At 40.0% G+C, this 23,976-nt stretch overlaps 1 protein-coding gene across 1 annotated transcript in view; it reads left to right on the top strand.

The window, feature by feature from the left end:
- Window positions 1-23,648, top strand: part of LOC116518714 (methylcytosine dioxygenase TET3-like) — a 34,237-nt gene extending 10,589 nt beyond the window's left edge. Inside the window, 9 exon segments of the mRNA XM_032232229.1 lie at window positions 5,617-5,825; window positions 7,868-8,018; window positions 14,357-14,446; window positions 15,198-15,335; window positions 17,988-18,309; window positions 19,610-19,773; window positions 19,776-20,428; window positions 20,430-20,648; window positions 20,650-23,648. Of these exon segments, the coding sequence (XP_032088120.1) occupies window positions 5,617-5,825; window positions 7,868-8,018; window positions 14,357-14,446; window positions 15,198-15,335; window positions 17,988-18,309; window positions 19,610-19,773; window positions 19,776-20,428; window positions 20,430-20,648; window positions 20,650-20,713 (2,010 nt within the window). The 3' untranslated portion in view covers window positions 20,714-23,648.
- The last annotated feature ends 328 nt before the right edge of the window (window positions 23,649-23,976 follow it).

Raw genomic sequence — 23,976 nt, 5'->3', positions numbered from 1 at the left:
GCTGACAGGAGTCTCTGCTGCGCAGGCAGTTTGAGCATGCATGCTGACAAATTTTGGGCACTCAGTGTCTAAAAGGTTCGCCATCACTGTCCTATACTGTATTAGAGCACAGGAGCAGGAATGTGGTAACCCAAAGAAGGTCCAGTGAGGCACACATAAATAGCACATTGTCCCTTCATTCATGGACTCTGTCAGTTCACGCTTCAGATGTTCCTGTGGGATCCCATGATCCAGGGGTGGGATCCTACCGGTTTAACAACCGGTCTGCTCAGTGCGCGCCTAACATGCATGACATGCACAGTTTACCGAAAACTCACCTTCCGCATTACTGCTGGCGAGGAAAACAGCTGAGACACAGCAATCCACTCTGCCACACCAATCAGCTGGGCTTTGGAAAAGGAAATATACATGAGTATAGCGCAGGGGCAGCCCCACTTCAAAGTCGGAGCGAACAAGTTCGCTCCCAGCTGATAGTCGTAGCTACCAGTTTGTCTGAACCGGTCCAAACCGGTAGAATCCTATCCCTGCCATAATCCCTTAGAAACAAAGTAGGTCTATTGTCCGTGAAACATTTTATAGGCCAATAAATACTTCAATAGGCCTTTTCTCATGAATTTCTGATGCATACAAACAAATATGCAATTTCTTTTTCCTCCTTGTCTCTACTCACCCTCAGGCAGGGTATATTAAAGTCTATGCTGCACACCTATCTGAATCAGCCCGTGACTTATCTCTGATGCTATTCACAGTGGTAAAAGGGGTTGTGTGTTAACTATACAATATGTTGAATGAGTAGGATTATGCAATATTAATCTAGCTGAACAGAAAAGAGAGGTACAAATACACCGTAATACTGGAAGATATAAATATGTGGTAGAGGTTAGCCTAGTCTTTTATTTCCGTTTGTATATTAAAAACATTTTTATAACAAGGATAGGATGTATTCAAACATCTGTCAGGGTTCCAAATAGATCCAAAAGTAAATCAGAGTCCAAGGCAAAGTATTGCTCAAAGTTCCAATTTATTAAGAGAGCCGTGTTGGCATATCTGGGAAAGCCTGAATCTGAAAGATTCCCGGTTTTCCCCACTTAGTTGAAAGTTCAAGATCCTGTCCCCACACTACAAGTCCATCACATGGTCCAATCTTCCAACTGCCTTGCAGTGTTTCTTAATATCTTAAAATATGACTGAAAATATCCCCCCTCCCTCCCTTCTCTCCCTGCACCAAACGCTCTCCTCCATCTGGTGATTGGTGAAATCAAGGAAGACTCTGCCCGGAGACTGATGACATTGCAGAAGGGAGAATTCCCATTGGTCCTCTAGGGCTTTGTCGGTTCCTGGGAAAACGCAGTTCGCTGGTTGTAGCCTGCGTTTCTCTGCACATCTGGGGTTTCCCAGGCATTGCGTCGTCTGAATCCCCGTTCTGGACTCGGCAGTCTTTCTGCGAAGTTGGATTGCCTGAGCAAAGGGGCCCACGGGATCTTGAGACTTGATTTTTGAGCAGTACCAATCCATTCCACTCTTTCCTTTCCCTTTCTGTCCTTCTTCTATCTTCCTTTTGTTTTTCCTTTCCTTTCTCTTTTCCTTTCTCCTTTCTCCTTTCCTTTTTCCTTTCTCTTTTCTATTTCCCTTCCTTTTTCCTTTCCTTTCTCTTTTTCTTTCCTTTCTCTTTTCCTTTCCTTTCTTCTTTCCATTTCCTTTCCTTTTTCCTTTCCTTCTTTTCCATTTCCTTTCCTTTTTTCTTTCCTTTTTTCTTTCCTTCTTTTCCATTTCCTTTTTTCCTTTCCTTTCCTTTTTCTTCTTTCCCATTTCCTTTCCTTTCCCTCCCCCTTCCTTCCTTCCTTCCTTCTTTCCTTCCTTCCTTCCTTCCTTCCTTCCTTCCTGGGGGTCTGAGGGAGAGGGAGGGGACCCCTTTCCTCCTTGGCCCCCTCCCCAACCTCTGCTCTGATGGCAATTATGGCTAAAAAAAATTTCAGGTGCTCAGGCATGAAAATGTGCCATTCAAACACTATACTTTTCCTCACACACTGAAAAAAAATTAGAGGGAACATTGCCAAAGACCCAAAAGAAAAGATGGCTGCAGGCTTGACAACATCATGGTTATCTAAGCTAATGGTTGGGCATGAAATGTATTCCATTCATGCCTTTTAGCTCCTTGTGCGATATGGGAGTGAAATGTCTAGGTCGGAAAGTGAAGAAAAGCAATTAAAATTGGTTGTTGATTACAAGGGAGACTTTCTGTGAATTTCATGGGGCCTTTTGACTACTATGAAAGAAAAGCTGAACTGAGAATGGTTTTTTCCTTAAGTAACCTGACCCAGAGTTTGACTATCTGATACCCTCTAGTCATTTTGGACTTTAATTTCCATCAGCTACAGTGGCAAGAGTTTGTGAGAATTAAGGTTTAGAAAAAAATCCCACAGTACAACAGTCTACCGTAACCTAATCTGTATTTCTACTTTCCAAAGATAATATTAAGTAATTAGCCTTCCTCCCCAAAGAGTGAATTAGGAATAAACATCCTACTGCTGCCCTGCGTACACAATTTCTTTATACAAGAAGTTTGCATAATATAATGATGATAAGGCAGCAATTGCTTTTTGTTGCAAAAGGAATATTTTGTATTCAACTTTGGGATAGAATTGTGCTGTTGAGCACTGCACTCTTAGTTCAAAGGCGTGATTAGTGGTGCTATATAGATACACTGAGATATATATTTATTTCATATGTCTTCCTTGTAAAGTTATTTGCTCTGCATAATTGTTATCTGAAGTAGATATAAGTCTTTTGAATCGCACATATTGGAAAATACTACATTACTGGGAAAACTGTACAGTATTGTTAGAAGTGTAGAGATAAGGAGAGCAGGCCAGAATGGATTCCCCAATTTGCATAGTTTCTTTCTTTATTAGGGTATTAGGAAAACGGATGGTTCATAAAAGTTCATTTGTAATGTTGAGAAAAATGATCGTTTAAAATTTTCTATAATTTATTAATACAAGTAGTCCTCGACTTACAACAATTCATTTAGTGACTGTTCAAAGTTATGACGACACTGAAAAAGTGACATATGACCATTTTTAACAGTTACAACCTTTGCAGAATCTCCATGATTATGTGATCAAAATTTAGATGCTAGCCATTTGGCTCATATTTATGATCTTGCAGTGTACAAGGATCATGTGATCACCTTTTGCAACCTCTGACCAGCAAACTCAATGGGGTAGCCAGATTCACTTAACAGCCTAGTTACTAACTTAGTGACTAAGGTATAGTAGTTCTTAACAACTATGTTGAGAAAGGTCATAAAATGGGGTAAACTTAACAAATGTCTCACAACAACAGAAATTTTGGGCTCAGTTGTAGTCATAAGTTGAGGATACCTGTAATAATATTCATTTTACATATCTATTTTAAAATAATAGTAATGCGCAGGCATGGAAAATGTAGTTAGACACTTCTGAAATAATAATACAGGAAATCCTCTACTTAAAAGACCGCAGTTGAGTCTAAAATTTCTGTTGCTAAGACAGTTAAGTGAGTTTTGCCCCATTTATGTCCTTTCCTACCACAATTGTTAAGTAAATCACTGCAGTTGTTAAGTTAGTCACATAGTTGTTAAGTGAATCTGGCTTCCCATTAACTTTGTTTGTCAGAAAGTGGCAAAAGGTGATCACATGACCCCAGGATACTGTAACCTTCATAAATAGGAGCCAGTTGCCAAGCGTGTGAATTTTGATCACATGACCATGGAGATGCTACAATGGTCGTAAGTGTGGAAAAAACAGTGACTTTTTTCCTGCTGTTCTAACTTTGAATGAACTGTTGTAAGTCCAGGACTATCTGTATACATCATGTAATTTTAAATTTTGTTTCTTTTCAATGATAGATTTGGGGTTGTTGTTTTTTAAATGAAGCATAGATGAAATAGTAAGAATTATAACCTGTCTTTCTCCAAAAGGGATGGCAAAAAAAGTGGGAAACTGTGCTTCCTTTTAAAGGTTAAGGGAAATGTATGATATTTTAAGAGGGGGGAAATTGCATCAGGAGAGCTATTGAATCCCAGGATACCTCTCTCCCCTGTTATTGAGAAGTCCCAGCCTGCCAAAGAGATACTAACTGAGAAAAGCTGCCCAATCCTGCACATGCTTGCTAAACACTGTCAATGTGGGGAAAAAATTGTCTGAAGAAATTGCCGTCACTTTAGGCAAGTCTTACTTTGATTCGTTGCACTCCTGATGATGCCAACCTTTTTCATTGTGATCCAGCAGCACTGAATACTCTGTGACCTTTGTCTTAAATGTGATTTATCCTTCCAGGCCTGTCTGGTTCAATTGCAAATCTTTTGTTACTGACTTGGTTTAATGGATAGCATTTTGCAAACGGTTGAATGATAAGATTTTCTGAAAGTTAAATGAAATGTGATGTAGTTGAAGCAGCCTTTCTCCAGGTTCACATCTTTTTGAAAATATGTCTGTTTCTAAGTTTAACGTTTATTTTCTAATAAGCAAGTAGATACAGCTGTCAGGGTTCCAGATAGCATCCAAAATTAAATCAGAGTCCAAGGCAAAGCATTCCTCAAAGTTCCACTTTATTAAGAGAGCCATATTGGCACATTTGGGAAAACCCGAATCTGAAAGCTTCCCAGTTTTCCCCATCCAGTTGAAAGTTCAAGATCTTGCCCCTACACTCACAAGTCCTTCACATGGTCCAATCTTTCACTGCCATGCTGGCAGTTCCACCCATCCAGTTCCTGTCAGGTTTAGAGGTGCAAAGGCAAAGGATGACCTTGGCTTTCTAGAAAGAATTTTGTTATGGCTACATAGCATCTAACATAGCATCCAACTCCCTACAATCCCCCCTCCCATTTTCCCACAATAAAAAACCCATAGTAGAATAATAGAAAGCCTGGCAGGCCAAAGATCCAAAAGAAAAGATGGCTGCAGGCCTGACAACAGCAATATGCAAATAGGGCTGAATGAATACTTGAGGATAAAAAAATTAGTGGATACACTATTTTGTAGACCAAAATTTTGTCTACAAAGAAAAGAGGTTTGCTAAGTGTGTAGGTTACATTGCAGTTTTCTGTTTTTTGGTGTGTTTTGATCTTATTTTAGGAAAAACTATATAATTGGAATTTCAGAAATAAGAACTGTCTGAAAGGGATTTCAAACTATGATATCTTCTGATTAATTAACCAGTGAAAGATTGATGAAATCCATAAGAGGGGAAAAAACTTGTGACAGACAATTACAGCTCTGGCCTCACAATCAAGAGGTTGTGAGTTTGATCCTAGGTAAAGTCTCCTGCTTGGGCAGGGGTGGTGGACTAGATGACCTGCAAGGTCCCTTCCAACTCTGTTAATCTGGACTGTCCTTGAGGTAGAGGAGGTGGGTGTCAAAAACATGAGAGTAGCAACTGTGACAAGGTGATTAAAGTCCTTGCCTTTCAATGTGTACTATAGGGCTTGGTGCTCATTTCGTGTTCTCATCTATTTTAAATTTGCTGATCCTTATAGCTCTTTCTAGAGAGCCAATAGCTCTAGAGAGATAATAGCTAGATTTCCATTCTAGGATGTTCCATGATTAATCTGCAAACCCTTCCTTTGTCTTCCAGGTGATACGGAGAAGTGGTGATGAAGAAAAATTGCTGTGCTTAGTTCGTCAGCGTGCAGGACATCACTGCCAAACGGCTGTGATTGTGATACTTATTTTGGCTTGGGAAGGAATTCCTCACCTTCTTGCTGACACATTGTATAAGGAACTGACCCAGAGTCTCAGAAAATATGGCTGTCCAACTAGCCGTAGATGTGCATTAAATGAAGAGTAAGTACGCTTTAAAATATTTCATAGTATGAGCATATTTTAAAATATAAGGGATGTATGAGAGACTAATAATTTTACTTGATTGACAGTCTTCACTATGGTCATTACAATTGAAAAAGAAGCACACAATAATTTCTAATTTTTTAGTAGAGTGCAGATAGCATTCTGGGTATGATGTGTTAAGAGGACCAAAATGAACTTTCTCATTTTTCATTATTTTTATCCAGGCAAAAACAGATTATATGAAAATATAATTTTTCTTTCATTTTTTAAAGAATGTCCTCTGTTGTTACTCACAGCTTTCTATCTTGCTTTTGATGTCTTCTAGAGGTAAATAGAATGAAGCACATTTTTTCTACATTTTTTGTAGATGGCAAAATATAAACTCAATATAGTTGAAACTCTTTCTTAATGTGAAGAAACAGTGTGCTAGTGTACCACTGCTTCATCATTCCAAATTGCTTTTAATGACAGCTGCTGCAATTAAATCTTACAAATTCCCTTTCAGGCTTGTTTAATACAGTGCCTGAAATCAGGCTTGTATCTTATTCCTATCCTAACAAAACTTCAGTACTTTGTTCTCGGCACTGAAATCTGATTTGAGTTGGAAACCAAGCTTGAAGAAACCTAATTATCTGATGTGGCCATTATTCTAAATAATTCACATAAATGTATGTTATTTACTTAATCTCCTACTGACCGGAGCAGCCAAATTAAAGTATGTAGTCGTGTGCCGACTTTAATCCTGGAAAGGTTGGTGCAAATTTTTGCATTCCAATCAGGACATTTTTTGACATTCTCTTAGAAGGCCCCAATTTGATAATTCCAGGAATGGTCAGTCATTTTCTGGAAGTGAACCTTCTACAACCGAAACAAACTTGCTTTGTACTACACATGTTTGAGTCTTCCATAATACTAGCAACTAAGTATGGAACGCAATTTGAAGCTGCCTCAGTGATGGCACAGTCATTATTATTTTTTTATATGATCTAAAAATGAAAAAAATACACAGCCACAAAGAAGTACACTATTTATTTCTCATAAACCCAATTAACAGTATCTATTCACTTTGGTAGCTCTACCTTCAGGCCTCTTTGCCTGAAGATAGTCCTTCACTTACAACAATTTGTTTAATGACCTTTCAAAGTCACATAGGCACTGAAAAAAGTGACTTATGACCATTTTTCACAATTACAACTGTTGCATCATCCCTGTGGTCACGTGATCAAAATTCAAACACTTGGCAGCTGACTCATTGATGACAATTGCCAGGGTCGTGATCCTTTGTGTGACCTGACAATTAAAATCAGTGGGGAAGCCAGTCATTTAACAACTGTGTTACAAACTTAACAATTGCAGTGATTCACTTAACAGCTGTGGGAAGAAATGTTGTAAAATAGGCAAAACTTCCTTAACAACTGTCTCACTGCTCAATTGTAGTTGTAAATTAAGGACCACCTCTATTGGAGTAATATTGTGTAATATTAAATTCAAGCTACAGAAAAATGTATTAAAGTTGATTATAGAGAAGTGTTATTGCTTCCACCCATAATTGATTGGGGAGCAATGGCTGAGGAATCTGATGTGATAGCAACAAGGTATTTGGCAAAGCCCTAGAGCAGTGTTTCTCAACCTTGGCAACTTGAAGATGACTGGACTTCAATTCTGGGAGTTGAAGTCCAGACATCTTCAAGTTGCCAAGGTTGAGAAACACTGCCCTAGAGCCTTAAATGTTTAGTGATTGTCTACCCTGTGATGGAAAGGAGAAAAAAGCCACTTTTGAGCCTGCAGCATGAGATTCATCAGATCTGATTGATTCTTACACTGGTCATAATCAGAAGCAGCCAGTGGTCTACATGCTTGTCTTGCTCTAGTCTAGTCTATTCCATTCAAAATAACACAGATTAATCTAAAATTAAGAATTCCCCAGATGTTAGCTTTCAATGTATATGTTAGATTGACAGAGATTTGGGGCATCAATTTGTTGAAGATGAGGATCTTGCCCAACTAGCTGATTACCTACTTTTGGTTAATTTTTCTAGTCGTACTTGTGCCTGTCAAGGTCTCGACCCAGAGACATGTGGGGCATCCTTTTCATTTGGCTGTTCTTGGAGCATGTATTACAATGGCTGTAAGTTTGCCAGAAGCAAAATCCCCAGAAAATTTAGACTTCTCACAGATGATCACTCCCAAGTAAGTATTCTTCTTTCCTTCTTCCATAATGCAAATTTTAATGCTACGGTTTAAGTGCACAGGCATTATAAATGTTTTAAGCTTTTCAGAATGAGTGGAATCACGTTAGATTACATCCTCTCTATGTGGCTTAGATGAGCAAGCTAAGCATTACAACGAGCAAGTTCTATTCATACACAGTAAATCACTTGTACTGACTTGTCTTACATGTAAGTAAGCACATAAAATCTCAGTTCCTGTCACCTCCAAAATGCTATGCTTTCATTACTCTGATCCATCCACCATAATTTACCAATTTGTACACATTGAATTGAACACTTTATTTGGTCAAGTGTGATTAGACACACAATGAATGTGTCTCCAGTGCAGAAGCTCTCAGTCTACATGCAAAGCAACAGATTTAATGATAATCATAACAATAGCAATAGCGCTTATATACCACTTCATAGTGCTTTACAGCCCTTTCTAAGCAGTTTACAGAGTCAGCATATTACCCCCAATAATCTGGGTCCTCATTTTACCCACCTCAGAAGGATGGAAGGCTGAGTCAACGTTGAGCTGCTCAGAATTGAACTCCTGGAGTGAGCAGTCAGTTAGCCCTGCAGTGCTGCAGTCTAACCACTGTGCCACCACGGCTCTTATTGGTAATAATACACCAGTAAGAATGCCAATAGGAGGGGGAAGTATGAAGTATTATCCTTCATAATAAGAAGTATAAATAATAATAATGTTGCAGCCATACTACTTGGGTAAATACATACTGGCTTTAGGCAGCAGTGTGAGCATTAGTTGTTCAGCAGAGTGAAGGCCCAAGTGGAAAAACTCTCCCTGCGTCTACTTGTTTTGGCCCTCTGTGCCCGAGAAAAGAAGTTGAAATAGTTTATGCCCAGGATGTGAAAGGTCTGCAGATATCTTCTCAGCCCTCCTGACCCACGCAATATAAAGGGCTGTTATGGAAGGCAGGCTGGTTGCAATTGTTCTTTCTGCGGTCTTAACTATTCATTGGAATCTGTACCTGTCTGTTTACTTGCTGCACCAAACCAGACAGTTATAGAAGTAGATATGACCGACTCAAAAATTCCTCTGTAAAACCATATCAACAGCTCCAGAATGTCCTGCATTGACACAGGAAGAATATTTGTTGTGCCTTATAATGATGGTTCTAATGTTAAGGGGCCATTTCAAGCCCTGATAATGTGCTATTGAATATGGTAAGAGGTGGTAGAATAGAAGGGCTGCTCCTAAAATCCACATCTCTACAGCCTTAAGCATATTTAGCTCCAGATTGTTATAGCTGCACCGCAGGGCCAGGTTTTCAACCTCTCGTCTATATATACAGGCTGCAGACTCATGACTAACTCGAATGAGGCCAATGACCCTTATGTCATCTGCAAACTTCAGAATTTAACAGAGGGTTTCCTTGAGGTGCATTCATTGGTATAGAGAGAAAACAGCTCTCAGCCCTTGGGGCTCATTGCCTAGGTACCACATGTAATTTTCCCTAGCCTCACCTGTTGCTTCCTATCTGTCAAAAAACTGACAAGTATGAGCAGGTACACTAAGCTGGACAATAGCAATAGCACTTAGACCTATATACCACTTCATAGTGCTTTTACAGCCCTCTCTAAGCAGTGTACAGAGTCAGCCTCTTGCCCCCAACAATCTGGGTCCTCATTTTACGCAGGAAGGATGGAAGGCTGAGTCAACCTTGAGCCTGGTGAGATTTGAACTGCCGAACTGCAGCTAGCAGTCAGCTGAAGTATCCTGCAGTACGGCACTCTTAACCACTGCGCCATCTCGCCTCTTAAAATTAATTAAGAGTATGTTTTTATTTTCCTTTTAAGATTGAATGCGCACATTCACAGTGACTAATGTATATGAGCAATCCATTTTATAAAAAAGTTCCTTATTTTTAAATATGGAACATTTCACAAATGCCAATTCTTGTTATGTACACGTTTGCTAACTTCCAGCATAGTACATACTCCTGGAGCAGGCACTTGGTTGTACAATTATTTCGGGTGATCAAAAAGTCATAGAGCAAACAAATGAAAGTTCTCCTTGTCATTGTTTTTATTAGAACCTTCTATTTTAGCTAATATTAATATTGATCATTTTACAGATGGCATAAAGCTAGGAGGTATAGAATGCAAATGCAGAAGAAGATAGATTGAAAGTAAAGACAGATATGGATCATTTGAACCCCTGGACGGAGTGAGATGAGGTTAAATGTAAAGAAGTATAAAATTATGCTCTTTAGGTAAGAATAGCTTGTAGTATAGAGATAAAACTAGAAACATCTGTTGTCTAGAAAGTAGTCCAGAATAATTTTTGGACAGGTAACACACTTATGTGGATTTGTGCTATTGTGATTTACTTATTCTGCTCAATAGTGCTCAAGGAGGTATTAAAATGATAGATAAGTTGATATTCTAGAATATGACGGTCAAAAATAACTGTACAACACTAGCACTGTTTAAAATACCCTGTTTCCCTAAAAATAAGACCTCCTCAGATAATAAGCCCAATCGGGCTTTTGAGCGCATGCGCTAAAATAAGCCCTCCCCTGAAAAAAGCCCTCCCCAAAAATCTTGCAACACAAAGCAGCCATGAGGTGACCACGCTCACTGCCTCCTGCACCTCAAAAATAATAAGACCTCCCCGAAAATAAGGCCAAGCGCTTATTTTGGGAGTCAAAAGAAAATAAGTCCCTTATCTTATTTTCGGGGAAACAAAGTAGTATATAGGTTGTTTGTCTTCACTTTTTATGGCAAGGAAATGCCAGGACAATTACACTGCATTCAATGTATTTATATGTAAACAATAAAATATATTTTAAAAGAAAAAAAGAATGAGATACAAGAAGCAGTTGCCCCCTGCCTTTGCCCTCTTCCTGCTGTACAAAGAAGAATTTAAAGCTGCTCTTTCATTTCTGTTCTGCTTAATTATGACTTGTTCTGCTTTCTAGCATAACAAGTGAGTTAACTTTGAACCATGACTTGCTTATAGCTTGCCAGGTTCAAAGCATCATGTAGAATTATGGTGAGATAATTTTATGGAATGAATGAATCCAATCAGTCTATAAACTGCAGATTATGGGTGGTAAGATTCAGCAAACCACATTTACAATTATTCACAGCACAGGATCTGGATGGGAGAAACTTAAGCTCTTGGGGTTTTTTGTTCATTTGTTTTTATAGTAAAAGTGTAACCATCTAATGAAACATATTGTTCAAGGGTTACAGCCAAAATTGATAGTAAGTTCAGCTTGAGAAATAGGACTCCTTTGAACATTGTGCATAGGTTAAGGTGTAAATTTACCTGTGATATTCTTCTGCTTTTTTATTACCTCATTACATTATTAATGGATATTACTCTGTTTTAAATAATGGGATATTTTCCAAACCTAAATATTTATAATGTAAAAGTCTTGTTGAGTCATTCACTTCCGTGGTTGAATTGATGGGTGCATTTCAAGAATTCTTTTGGGAATAATAGAGGGTCAATTTATCCCTCTTGTAATATGTGTTTTCAATTTTCCAATCAATCTTACAGCCTGAAAATACTTCCTGAAATTCTCCCCTCCCAAATACCAGACAGGTCCATGTCTACTTAGTGAGATTAGCCTTGTTAGTTACCTGGGCACTGAATCTCATACTTTCTAAGGCTTCTATATTGGTCTACTAAACTGATATATTGGCTTTAGCAAGTACAAAATGGGCCACCTATTTGTTGTTCTATTGTTAGCCAGAAGCCTAACTTAGTAATATATATTTAAAGCATTTATTGCAGAGGTGTCCATCCCTGGCAACTTTAAGACCTGTGAATGTCAACTCCCAGAATTTCCCAGCTGGCTATGCTGGGAGTTGAACTTCACAAGTCTTAAAGTTGCCGTGGTTGTAGACCCCCTGAATTATTATTTGTTTTGTGCTTTTTTCCTTTTTGCCTCTTTCTTGAAAGAGGTTGAGTTGGATCTACTCAGTCCCCATTTTTAGACTCCAAGGGTCCCTTGAAGAACCTCTTGCTTTATCTTCCATCTTATGTCTCTTCTCCTCTGAGGATAATAAATAATCCTCTTAGAGCAGTTCTAATTATTTTTAACACAATATGAAAACGAACAAAAAAGAGCAAGTTGAATAGCTGTATTGTCAGTTATGTAGCAAATTTTAAAATTCTATACAGGTAGTCCTTCATCTGTGTCCATTCATTCAGTGGACCATTCAAAGTATGATGGTGCTGAACAAATGAGGTTGTGATTGATCCTCAGAGCATTTCTGACCTGCTGCAGCACCCCATGATCACACACCCATTACAGAGGTAAACCTCCCTCATCTGCACAGCCTCCTGCAGCCTTTGTTGTGCTGTCAATCGTTCTGCACACTATCCAAGCTTTACAGACACCCCTTGCACAGCCTCACAGTGGCCCTTGAGTCACTCCATCACCCTGAATACCTTCCCTGACCCATCCTATATTCCGAAGCACCTTCCCTCACCTGTTCCTCTCACACAACACTCAAGTCATCACACACTCACCTCAACCTTCACCATGCCTCATACCCTGTGCACTAGCCCCACATATACTCTCCCTGCCTATACACACAATTCACATTATACCTCCACACACTTTCCAAGAGTTACTGTGCCTCTCACACACACCCTCACATCCTCCATGAATTTAACAGATTAAAAAGGACCTTGTAGGTCATCTAGTCCCAACCCCACTACCCAAGCAGGAGACTCTACACCATTTCTGACAGATGGCAGTCCAGTCTCTTCTTGAAAGCTTCCAGTGATGAAGCTTCCACCACTTCTGAAGGCAAGGCATTCCATTGGTTGATTGCTAACACATTCCCTAACACATTCCTAACCCTTGTGCACTGTCCCTGGCCTTCATGTACTTGCCCTGAGCCATGCTTGTTGTGGCCCACCAGCGGCCAGCAGAGCTGGCAGCAGATTTGGACTGTGAGGAGGTTGGGGAAGAACATGGGAGAGTCCTGGAGTCTGGGGAAAGCTCTGACGTGGGCTCTGTGTTGGAGGCAGAGAGAGGTGCCAGAGCTCTATGCCAGTCATCTGCTACCTTCAGAGTCAGACATCAGTGAGGCAGACGAACAGCTGGAGCCTGTTCCCAGTGTGCTCATGCGCAGAGTTGCCAGACGAAGGGAACAGTTAAAGAACAGGAATCGACTTGGGAGTAAGGCCACAGGTGGACGATGAATAGCCCCTCCCAGAGGAAATAAAAGAAGAGTGAAAGGGGAATGGAGTTTGCAGGAGACAATTAGTTCACTTAATTGGCTCCTGACTCTCCGAGGCTCCTTGCCACATTTTGCAGATATTGGCCTGGCAGCTCTCCAAGCCAGATAAAGTGTGACTATAAGTCCTCCCTTAAAAGACTTTGCTCATGTGAATTAGCAGAATTCACGGTAAATTAATAAAAGGGTTTTTTGTTGGGACAAGGAGTTTGCTTCATGCTCTTGGGAAGCCTAGGTCAGAACAATACTGTGGCTCTCAGTTCTCCCCCACCTGTCCTTCACACTTGCACGACCTCCCCAAGCCACATTGCATATCTAGCACACCCCCTTACAACCTCATACATTCTCCCCAACCCATTCTGCACCTTCACATGCCACACACATACACTTGCACCCTTACACATTCTCCTGATCCATGCCACAGCCTCAAGCACATTCCCAGATCCATGCTATACCTCCATGCACCTTTCCTGATCTGCATGCCATTCACACACTCTCTCATATCATCACACTCTCTTCCCAAATGTCACCAAGCCTGCCCTGCATCCCACGCCCACTGTTTAATCCCTCCCCCCCAAACTCACACAGCAGAAGTCACTCAAATGCCTGCTGGCCTGGGATTTGCAACTTCCTGCCAGCTTCTTCATCAATTGTGGTTGTAGGACCCCAGTAGAAAGGGATATGGGATTCAGTTTACAATGGTAATTGGAACTTCAGGGATAATTGTTGCTAAGCGATGTGGTCATGCTCTATGACCACATCACTTAGCAATGGAAAATCCAGTTCCAATTGTTGTCATAAGCCAAGAACTACCTGTATTCAGTATATTGAAGGAAGAAAAGTCACTATTTCATGGCCAACCTGATAGGCTTTCTAACATTGTTAATAGCTGTTGGGCTAAGAAATGGTTTCCTTGCAAAGAAGAAAGAAATATTTTCTCTTTGTCTGACCTACTTTTAAATATATGGATAGTATTACTATTACAGTAGGAAACTTAAGTATCAAATATAAGCTACAATTAAGGTTGCTTTTACTAATTGCTTTATTCATAAACAATGCAATTATGGGGTAATTGCTTTTTATTTCCAGGAAGAAAATCTGGAAAACAATTTGCAGACTTTAGCTACTGATGTGGCTCCATTATATCAAAAACTTGCCCCTGATGCTTTCCACAACCAGGTAGTTTGATGAATATTTCATATATATATATAAAAATGGCTGTGTTTGTTTGTGTGTCTGTGTGTGTGTCTGTGTGTGTGTTTCCAGCATAACTCTGGAACACCTCGAGCAATTTCAATCAAACTTGGTACACAGATTACTTACACTCCGGAAACAAAAACTGTGGGGGTAAGAAACCCCTCACATCCCTCGGGGTGTGTTACGTCCTCTGACTTCGACCTGGGCTGAGCCGAGTTTCGGTGATTGGTTCCAGCGCGCCGGGGAACAGGCACGCTAAACGTAGCCGCAGATTGGCTGGCCGCCGATAGCGGTCTTAAAAATAGCCATCAGACGGCCTCTCTTTTTGTCTGTTGTAGTTCTATGTTAGTTTGCTAATAAACGGTCCAACTGCAACTTGGCGTCTGGTGTTACCTTGGTTTGCGAACAAAGCAGGGGTGTGTTCTATTAAGATACAGCCTGTTGTGCCTTAAAATGGCTTCTACCGTACTGACTTAAATGGCTTCTACTGTACAGCACTGTGGAGTTGCCATAGGTAACAGTTTTACAGTGCTCCACAAGGGGATTCCCCCTGGTAAGGGGAAAAATCCAACATTAGAAATTGCGGTGACATTCATAGAAGGAGGGTTGTGATAATAAATACCGGGCAGTGCCAGGTTATCAGTAGTTATGTATAAATGCATTGATTGTAATGATGTTGACAACATGCTTTACTCTGTTTCTGAAATAAGACCCTGTTGCCTTGTTTTCTAAGGTGGAGAATGAGCATCTGGGTCCTGACTGTCGTCTTGGGAGCAAGAAAGGCCGGCCTTTCTCTGGTGTGACAGCTTGCATTGATTTCTGTGCCCACGCACACAAGGATACTCACAACATGCACAATGGAAGTACTGTGGTAAGTGAAATTTGGAAAATGACATGATTGTGCAATGATTGTACAATAAATTATTTTAAATAAACTTTCTTGGTTACTGAGGTTAAATATTGCTTGAGAGTTAGTTTTTGCAGTCTCGTACAAAATTCACTTCTAAATCTTTAGTTACAATGCCATAAGTTGTTGGAAATAATTTATCAGGGCAGAGATGTCAGTCCCCTGAGCTTCAAGGCCAAAAAGTGCAGGGCACAAATATCGCTGAAACAAAAGGAATGGGTGGGTGGGAGAAAGAAGCAGCATCTGGATCAGAATTCGGTGGGAATAAAAAAGGAATTTCACTTTCATGTTGACAGAAGACAATCAACTATTTTACGGCTTCTTCCTAGCAGGCAGTAAACCTTCTTACCTAACTTATTGTATGGGTTCTTTAGGTCCTTAGGTTGGATACAGCTTAGTCAAGCTGTGCCAAGTCAAGTATCCAGGAAATTCCTCAAGGTCTTAGCAGTGAGCCTTGACGTTCAGCTCCCAGCCTTGAGCTGCAGGAATGTTGCCGGCTTCTCCGACTGGATGGTTAGCATTTGCTGATCAATCTGTTCCTTAGGGGGTCTCTCCCATCATTGTGGCCAAGACCTAAAATGCAGGCCGCAGTCATAGAACAAGAGTGAAACAAACTCCAGTGGAAAATGTTAATGCAGGAATTAGGGGCAGGATACAGAGTCTTGAGGACTGTGGTAGGAACCTCCAGCCCTCTGTTATAAATGAGGGCATTAAAAGAAATCTCTTTGAATGTTTGAATCTCTTGTCCTTCCCTGAGCTTTTGTGCAGCCTCGACTGAGCTGCTCTTCGTGAAATAAGCTACTTAGCAGTGCTGATGCGGTTGTCCTTGCAGGCTTGTGATTTGAAGAATGGAGGAATGTTGAGGAAGAAATGACACAGCCTTTTGTCTACCATTCTAGTCAATGACAGATTTGGCCTGGGAAGTCCCAGATGTCTTGCCTACTTCCCCTAAGCCCCCTTTGCATTTTCCTCTTAGACTCACTTCCTCTTTAAGAATTACGCTACTCCAGGCAGCACCAATGCCTTCTTAATTGCCGTTCATGGGGCAGAACTCAGGACTTGCAGCCCAGGAGGAGCTTGGGATGCACCAAATTCTTGTATTCGATACAGGGACTCCAGATTTGGTCCATTTGGTTTCCATTGGGCCACCAAACCAGTTTGATGCATTATTCTTTCATTTTTAAGAAGGGGAACTCTAATCCTTTGGCTTTTCAGATTTGCCATCACAGTTATTTGCTTTTGAATTCAGCGGCATAAGGGAGCCCAGGCAAGACAAGGCTTATTGGACAGGTTAACTCTGACCATTTCCCCTGACAAATGTGTGTTTTTAGTCACACCATTCAGCAGGAAATCTTACATTAAATGGCCTTCGTTATCTGGGCTTCTGTAGGTGAGGAATTTTTCTTTCACAGTACAGGCTGGTTCAAGACAATGCAACCTTCCCCAGCTCTTCAGTTGTGTTAGATAGTGTACCCAGACTGCCACCCAGCACAGGATTTGGGGGATTTTAGTCCAGCATCTGAAGAGTGCCAGGTAAAGGATGACTGGCTTTTGGTGGTCCTGTTGAGGCACATTCCTTCTTTATGATCAAACCAATCCCTCTTTGTATTGTTTTCTAATAGAACAGAACTCTGTTTCTCATTTCTTCAATTTAGGTTGAAGAAATGTTCTGCAAGAATTATCAAATATATTTTTCATGAGATCTTTATTGGATTGTACTCTTAATGTCAGGCTGCATAAATAATAACCTACTGTTCATGTACAAGAAACAAACTATATAAATAGTTCTCAACTTGCAAGTACAATTGAGCCCCAAAATTTCTGTTGCTAATCAAGACAGTTTTTGTTTTGCCACGTTTTACAACTTTCCTTGCCACGCTTGTTAGGTGAATCACTGCAATTGTTAAGTTAGTAACATGGTTGTTAAGTGAATCTGGCTTCCCCATTGCTTTTGCTTCTCAGAATATTGCAAAAGATGATTACATGACCCCAAGAGACTCCAATCCAGTGGTGGGCTGCTGCAGGGTCACACGGCTTCGGGCGAGCCCTTAGCTGTGATCGCTGGTTGGCTGCGCTATCCTTTTCATATTCCCTCTGCCCTCGCTGTGCAGCTGAGTTCTGTGCTGCCCCTGCTTGTACACACCAGAGTTGCCTGAGTTAATTAGCAGCATGTTTGAAGCTCCATTTCAGTCCCAAAGGGCTGCATGCGAGTGAAGTGAGGGCGCGTGCATGCTCACAACCAGCGAGCCCGTTGTGAACATAAGTGCAGCCCACCTCTGCTGCAATCATTATAAATTCATGACAGTTGCCAAGCATCCAAATTTTGATCACTTGACCAATGGGATGCTGCAGCAATCATAAGTTTAAAAATGGTCACAAGTCACTTTTTTCAGTGCTGGTCACTAAACAAATGACTGTAAGACGAGGACCTTCTCTGGGTAGGTAGTTATGTTTTATATGTAACATACATAAAATCATTACAAGGAAGATGAAATAGATTGTCTTTGCAACCTTTTAGCTTAAACACTTATAGTTTTCACTGAAGTTGATTAAGTGTGTTGTGTATTTCTGTGTATATGTATGTATTAATAGTTGCTTATTTCCCTTTCTGGCAAGGTTTGTACTTTAACAAAAGAAGACAACCGTATAGTAGGTGTGATACCAAATGATGAGCAACTTCATGTATTGCCTCTTTACAAAATATCACAAACAGATGAATTTGGCACAGAAGAAGGGCTGGAAGCCAAGATTAAAACTGGGGCAATCCAGGTGCTAACTGCTTTCCCCCGCGAAGTGAGGATGTTAGCTGAGCCACGTAGGGCAACCAAGAAAAAACCAGATGCAAAAAAGCAAAGTTTAGCTGAAAAAAAGCATTCTGCTGCTGTAAGGGGAAAAAATGGATTGCCAGAAAATACTAAGAGAGCATCACAAAGTTCAGGTAGGTACAACAGAGCTTCAAATAATAGCTGATAGTGATAGATAGGAGTATGTTATAGAACAGGGGTGTCAAACTTAATTTCGTTGAGGACTGCATCAGGGTTGTGTTTGACCTTGGGGGGGCAGGGTGGACATGGCCAGCGAACGTCACTCATGTTGGGGTGCATGTGGTTGCCTGAGTGTTCTGCCAGTGAAAATGGGCTCCTAGGCTCCGTTTTCGGCTACGACTGTTTCCTGCAATCCTCTGCCAGTGAAAACGGAGCTCGGAGGGCCACGAGCTCCGCTTTCACTGGCAGAGGCATCATGGGCCAGTCCTTCGCTGTTTGCAGGGCAGCCCTGTGGGTCAGATCTAAGCACCCCGGGGGGGGTGTGGATCTGGTCCCCGGGCCTTGAGTTTGGCACCGTTATAGACATTCACATTTGTGTGTCTAAAATGCAAAGTATAAAAATTGAACAAAGGAAAATACTGAAAGCAAAAGCATTTCAGTACTATATATACACAGGTAGTCCTGGAAATATGACCACAATTGACCCCAAAAAGGCAATAGTAAGTCAGTTTTGCCCCATTTTATGATCTTTTTTGCCACAGATGTGAAGCAAATCACTACATTTGCTAAGTGAATCGTGTCATTAAAGAGTGCAAGAGTGCTGTTATAACTTTGAACAGTCACCAACTGAACTGTTATTAAGTTGATGATTACCTGTACTTAGTTGAGGACTATCGGTATTATACCTAGTATGAAAGTATGTTTGATTTAAATACGTGATGGCAAAGCCCTACAGCCAGGGGTGAGATTCTACCGGTTTGCTCCGACGAGCAAGTGGGCCCGCCCACCTGCCCCTGTGCTTTACTTACCTATATCTTCTCAGCTGAGTCGCACAGCAGAGAGGATTGCCACGCCTCAGTTGTTTTCCTCCACAGCAGTAATGCAGAAGGAAAAATGCATGAGCGAAGTAAGCGAGCAGGTGCATGAAGCCCGCAATCACCAAACCAGTTGTTAAACCAGTAGGATCTCACCTCTACCTACAGCTGATACCTCTACAGTGTGCAAGCTGTTGTTATTTAAGTTTTAAGCATCTTCATTTTCATGAAAATAATTTCTAACTTGGAAAAAAATATAACTTGAAAATGTGAGGGAAAATGTGTTGCCAAACTGCAACATGTCTGCATTGAGGAGGAATTAAAATGAGTTTAAAATGGGTTTAATTAAAATGGATTAACATGAATGTATTTATCAAACATCTGGGGGGGGAACAGAATTTTATATTTGAAACCAGTTTATTTATTTTTTTCTCCTTAGGGACCAAAATAAATATAGTACAACCTGAGACAAAAATGGAGACAGCTGAATACTTTCCAAGCATAAAACCTAATTTAGGGATTGCTACCGATTGCTCCCCATTGAAGCAAAGTTCTCCATCTTCTCCTTTAAAACTGGATAGTTTATCTCTTGCTCTCCATTAAGTGGTAGTCTAATGCCAGTAACTAATAGCCAAGAAGATGTTTCTACTCCCTACGGGTATTTACAATGCAGTAGTAATAAACCTCACGTGACATCCAAAGGTAATAATAACTTTGACATGTCCACTCGTGATTATACTGGAATTGTGATGGATGAGAAGAGAAATGGTGTGCCTCTGCTTCTTCAAGACCTGACTATGTCCAGGTCATCAGACAACAGAGAGAATCTGCCCCTGACCGCTGAACACAAACTAGTTAACAAGCAAAATTGTGAAGTTAACTTAAAGTCCTCTTCTGTGTCCCAGGTAGCTAGCTCTTGTGAGTCAATGTTGCAACTGGGCACCCCAGAAGATGTCTCTAGCAATGGTTCTTCCCAAGAGCACCCCATGCAAAAGAGTGGATTACGGCAAAGCCCAAGTTGTGTAGAAAACGGATCCAGCGGCCAGCTCTTAAAGCACACAGATTCTGAAGAAAAAGCAGAAGAAATGTGGTCTGACAGCGAGCATAACTTTTTGGACAATGACATTGGTGGGGTAGCTGTAGCACCATCCCATGGTTCCATCTTAATTGAATGTGCACGGCGCGAACTTCATGCCACCACGCCTCTTAAAAAGCCCAACAGGAACCATCCCACACGGATCTCTCTAGTCTTCTACCAACAAAAACTTAAATGAGCCAAAACATGGGATAGCCCTGTGGGAGGCCAAAATGGCAGAGAGAGCAAAAGAGAAGGAAGCTAGAAAATCAGGAACTGAAGCCACCGGTCTGCCAGCCACTGACAAGAATGCAAATCAGACCAATGCAACCCAAGAGATTTTCTACAAAGAAAATGAATTCAACCAAATTCCATCTCGCAGAGCATTAACAGTAACTCATGAATATTCTAACGGTGTCTACTTATGCCCTCACACAAGTTGCAGGGCCCTACAACCATTGGGCATAAGCTCTTATAGCAACAACACAACTTTTGCCTTGGAGCAGTGTTACACAATCCTAAAGGTGCTGTTAAAGAACAAAGTCTCATATGGTTTACTCTTTGTTCATCTCAACCATTTTGAAGGCTGAGGTAAAAATTATTTTGTTTTTAAACTGTGACTTTATAATTTTAACATCTGGTGATTCTCAAGTGTGTGTGTATATATATGTATGTGTGTGTGTGCATGTGTATTCACATGCATGCACGTGCACGCATGCACACATCTTTTAAGAAAATTTGGCTAGATTATTAACTGATTGAATTACTTGGTTTATTACCTTTTGGAATTTATACTTTGGTGCTTTGAATCGTCTGTTTAATAAATAGACTTTTCATAAAGATTTTAACTGATTTCATCTTTTATTATGTAAAATCAAGTTAGACAGTATTAGCTATACACAGCTCTTGGTGCTTAATCATATTGAACAGTTAAAAATAAGCTGATTTTATTTCTTCATGGTGCCATTGCTCTTACAGCTTCCAATCACTTGCTGTGAATCCCAGCTTAAGGAGAAAGAACCAATGATGATTTATTTGTATATAGATTTTTTCATGTATGTATAGTTTGTGCATGTGTGTATGATCCACATGCATTCACATGCAAACAAATATCACTAGTAATGATTGGAGGTTATAAATGTAAATACATATAAATATATATTTAAAAGCACTTTCTTTTTAAAGTTAACTTGAAATAGTATAAGGATCACATTTGTCTAAGGTTTGTGCATTCTCTACCAAGGAATTTATTTTTCTTACTATATAAAGTTCCATATTGCTACATCAATTCATAGATATTGAAAATACTTGGGTTTTAGAATCTTCCCTTCTCTTTTTTCCATTGCTTTTGTTTCTAAATAAAAAGGGTAATAAAGTCCAGAAAATTCATTATTTGCAAATAAATTAAGTTGTTTATCTATACTTGTATTTCTAGGGTCTTTTTTTAAAAAAGAGTTATAATTTGAGCAATAAGGGCAAATGTTATCTCATAGGGGGCATTCCAAGTTTTATGGGACAATACAATTGGGCCTCATCTAGGGATATCGTTCCATAGATCTTGAAGTCACCCAACTTGGAAAGATTTTTTCTAGGGCCTCAATGCATAAATTGCAATGCCTTGTTAACATGTTGGATTTTAAGAGCTCTGCCCTATCAGCAGTGTAGGATACATCTGAATTTATTATGCATCCAAAATGTTCTTGAGTGGGGAGCTGCCCATCAACCTGGTTTAGGCAGGTTTACTTGAAGCTCAATCCCATTGTGTTCAGTGGGCTTTCTGCCAGGTAAATAAACATCTGATTATTATAATCAGTTTTCTCCTCTCCTTCACCGCTGAATAAGACATACTGAGATATCCAAGTGATCAATTCCACAAAACATGCATAGTTCCCCATCCCACTTGATATCTCCAGCCAGGAAATAAGGTCTGTAATGGGTAGCGGTCTGTGTTGGAGACCCATCCAGAATATAGTGTCCGACTTCTTGGTGGCAAAATAACCATGTAACAACACGTCATTTCCTCTTTGCATTATACTCTTTTCTGAATGGTAACCCATGCAGCATTACAGGCTCAGAGAGTTTGCCATTTTTTTCCAACCTGGGAACACTATTCAATGTTCCAGCTTGCACTTCATGTACCAGAGTTTGTTAGTTGAACTACTAAGTGCAAAGGCTGGATTGATCAAATCAACTTTGTGTTTCAGTCAAGAACCAGGGAAGGCAACTGCCAAGGTATAGTAAGTCTAAATGGGGATTTGACTAAAGGGATTGAGTTGTGCAAGGCAGAGTTCCATTTTGTAGACAGAACGTAACTAGATTGAAATTCCCAGTTCAATACTAGAGACAGAATGATGTCTTCCAGCAGACCTGAAAACTGCCAACTAGCTGAACAGATATAACCATGGCTGGGTTTTCCCCAACATCTTGCTACCGCTTCTCATTTCTTAGCACCTTTCATTTGGAATGGCCACATCCTTTGTTAATGGAAGCAGCATTTAAATGATCCATATCATAGTAGCTTTTAATATTAAATCCCAAAAATCTCAAATGTGATACAATAGCATATGTGTGGTGTAAATTACTTTTTCTCAGTTTCGATGAGAAGCAGAACTATTAAAATACAGCTCAGGACTTCTGGCAACTAGAATCAGGAGAATTTGGTACATTTGGAATGAAAAAAAGGGAAGAAGAAATTACCATAAGTAACAAGATCATAATTTTAGACAACTGGATGCCAGGGCTTTTATCAGTCTTAATTAATTCCATGCCATGGTCTGAATTACATAACATTATTGAAGCTAAACAGTGAGTTTGACCAATCCCAATTTGAGTAGGCTTGAGTGGATGTGAACCAGACCTTGATTCCAAATAATAAATTAATTAAATCACCTAGCATCCATTTGTCCTAATGACAGCATCTTAATTTTAAACATTATGAGACTATCTCAGCTTTTCTTTTTTTGTGGTGATTTGAATTGGCCAGTTGCTATCACTGTGAGTAAACACACCCTTTAGTTTATACACAAGAAGGAAGCTATTTACTAATAATCCAATTTAATCAGGGCAGTCATATGAGGTTAATTCTTGATTTTACATCCCTCTCTCCTATTCCTGCTCCATGATGTACATAAGTGCCACCAGAATAACCAGAAATAAAATATTTGTGATAACATACTTGATAATACTCTTTAGTGGTGCTGTAACAAATTTCTAGATCTGCTTTTTAATAAAATCTAGACATGCTGCTTTTATATAGATGTCTACCCTTCTGTGTTTAATCTGAAAATATAATTCAGGAAAATGAAAAATAGTTGATTTATATAGTTTGTCCAGCTTGCGCCAAAGAATTTGCTGAATGGCGATCTATGGAGTGGAAGTAAAAAATATATTAAAGGCATTAGGTTTGGGGAAGAAAATTGGTTTATTCTTTGTCAACTCTGATTCTGAAGTTCAGATGTGGAATTATTCCAGTTACTCACATAGTCCATTGTGTAATACTAGATATCCACACTGGTCAAAGGCTTCAAGGACATCCATCATCACACCACACTCACATGGTAGTAGATCTTCTCAACTTCATCCATGCAAACAAGCATATACATATAACATTTTTATCTAGCAGAACCAATACATTTAGGCAAAGTGAGGACAAAACAGCATGTTTGAATGCTGCTTGATGTCTGTCCCCTTTTTCTCCATTTCTCATTTAATAGGTGATTAATGCAATTATT

This window comes from Thamnophis elegans, chromosome 15 (assembly GCF_009769535.1).
Source record: "Thamnophis elegans isolate rThaEle1 chromosome 15, rThaEle1.pri, whole genome shotgun sequence".
Lineage (NCBI taxonomy): Eukaryota > Metazoa > Chordata > Lepidosauria > Squamata > Colubridae > Thamnophis > Thamnophis elegans.
The sequence above is the reverse complement of the archived record's forward strand: the minus strand, read 5'-3'. Positions and strand labels throughout refer to the sequence as shown.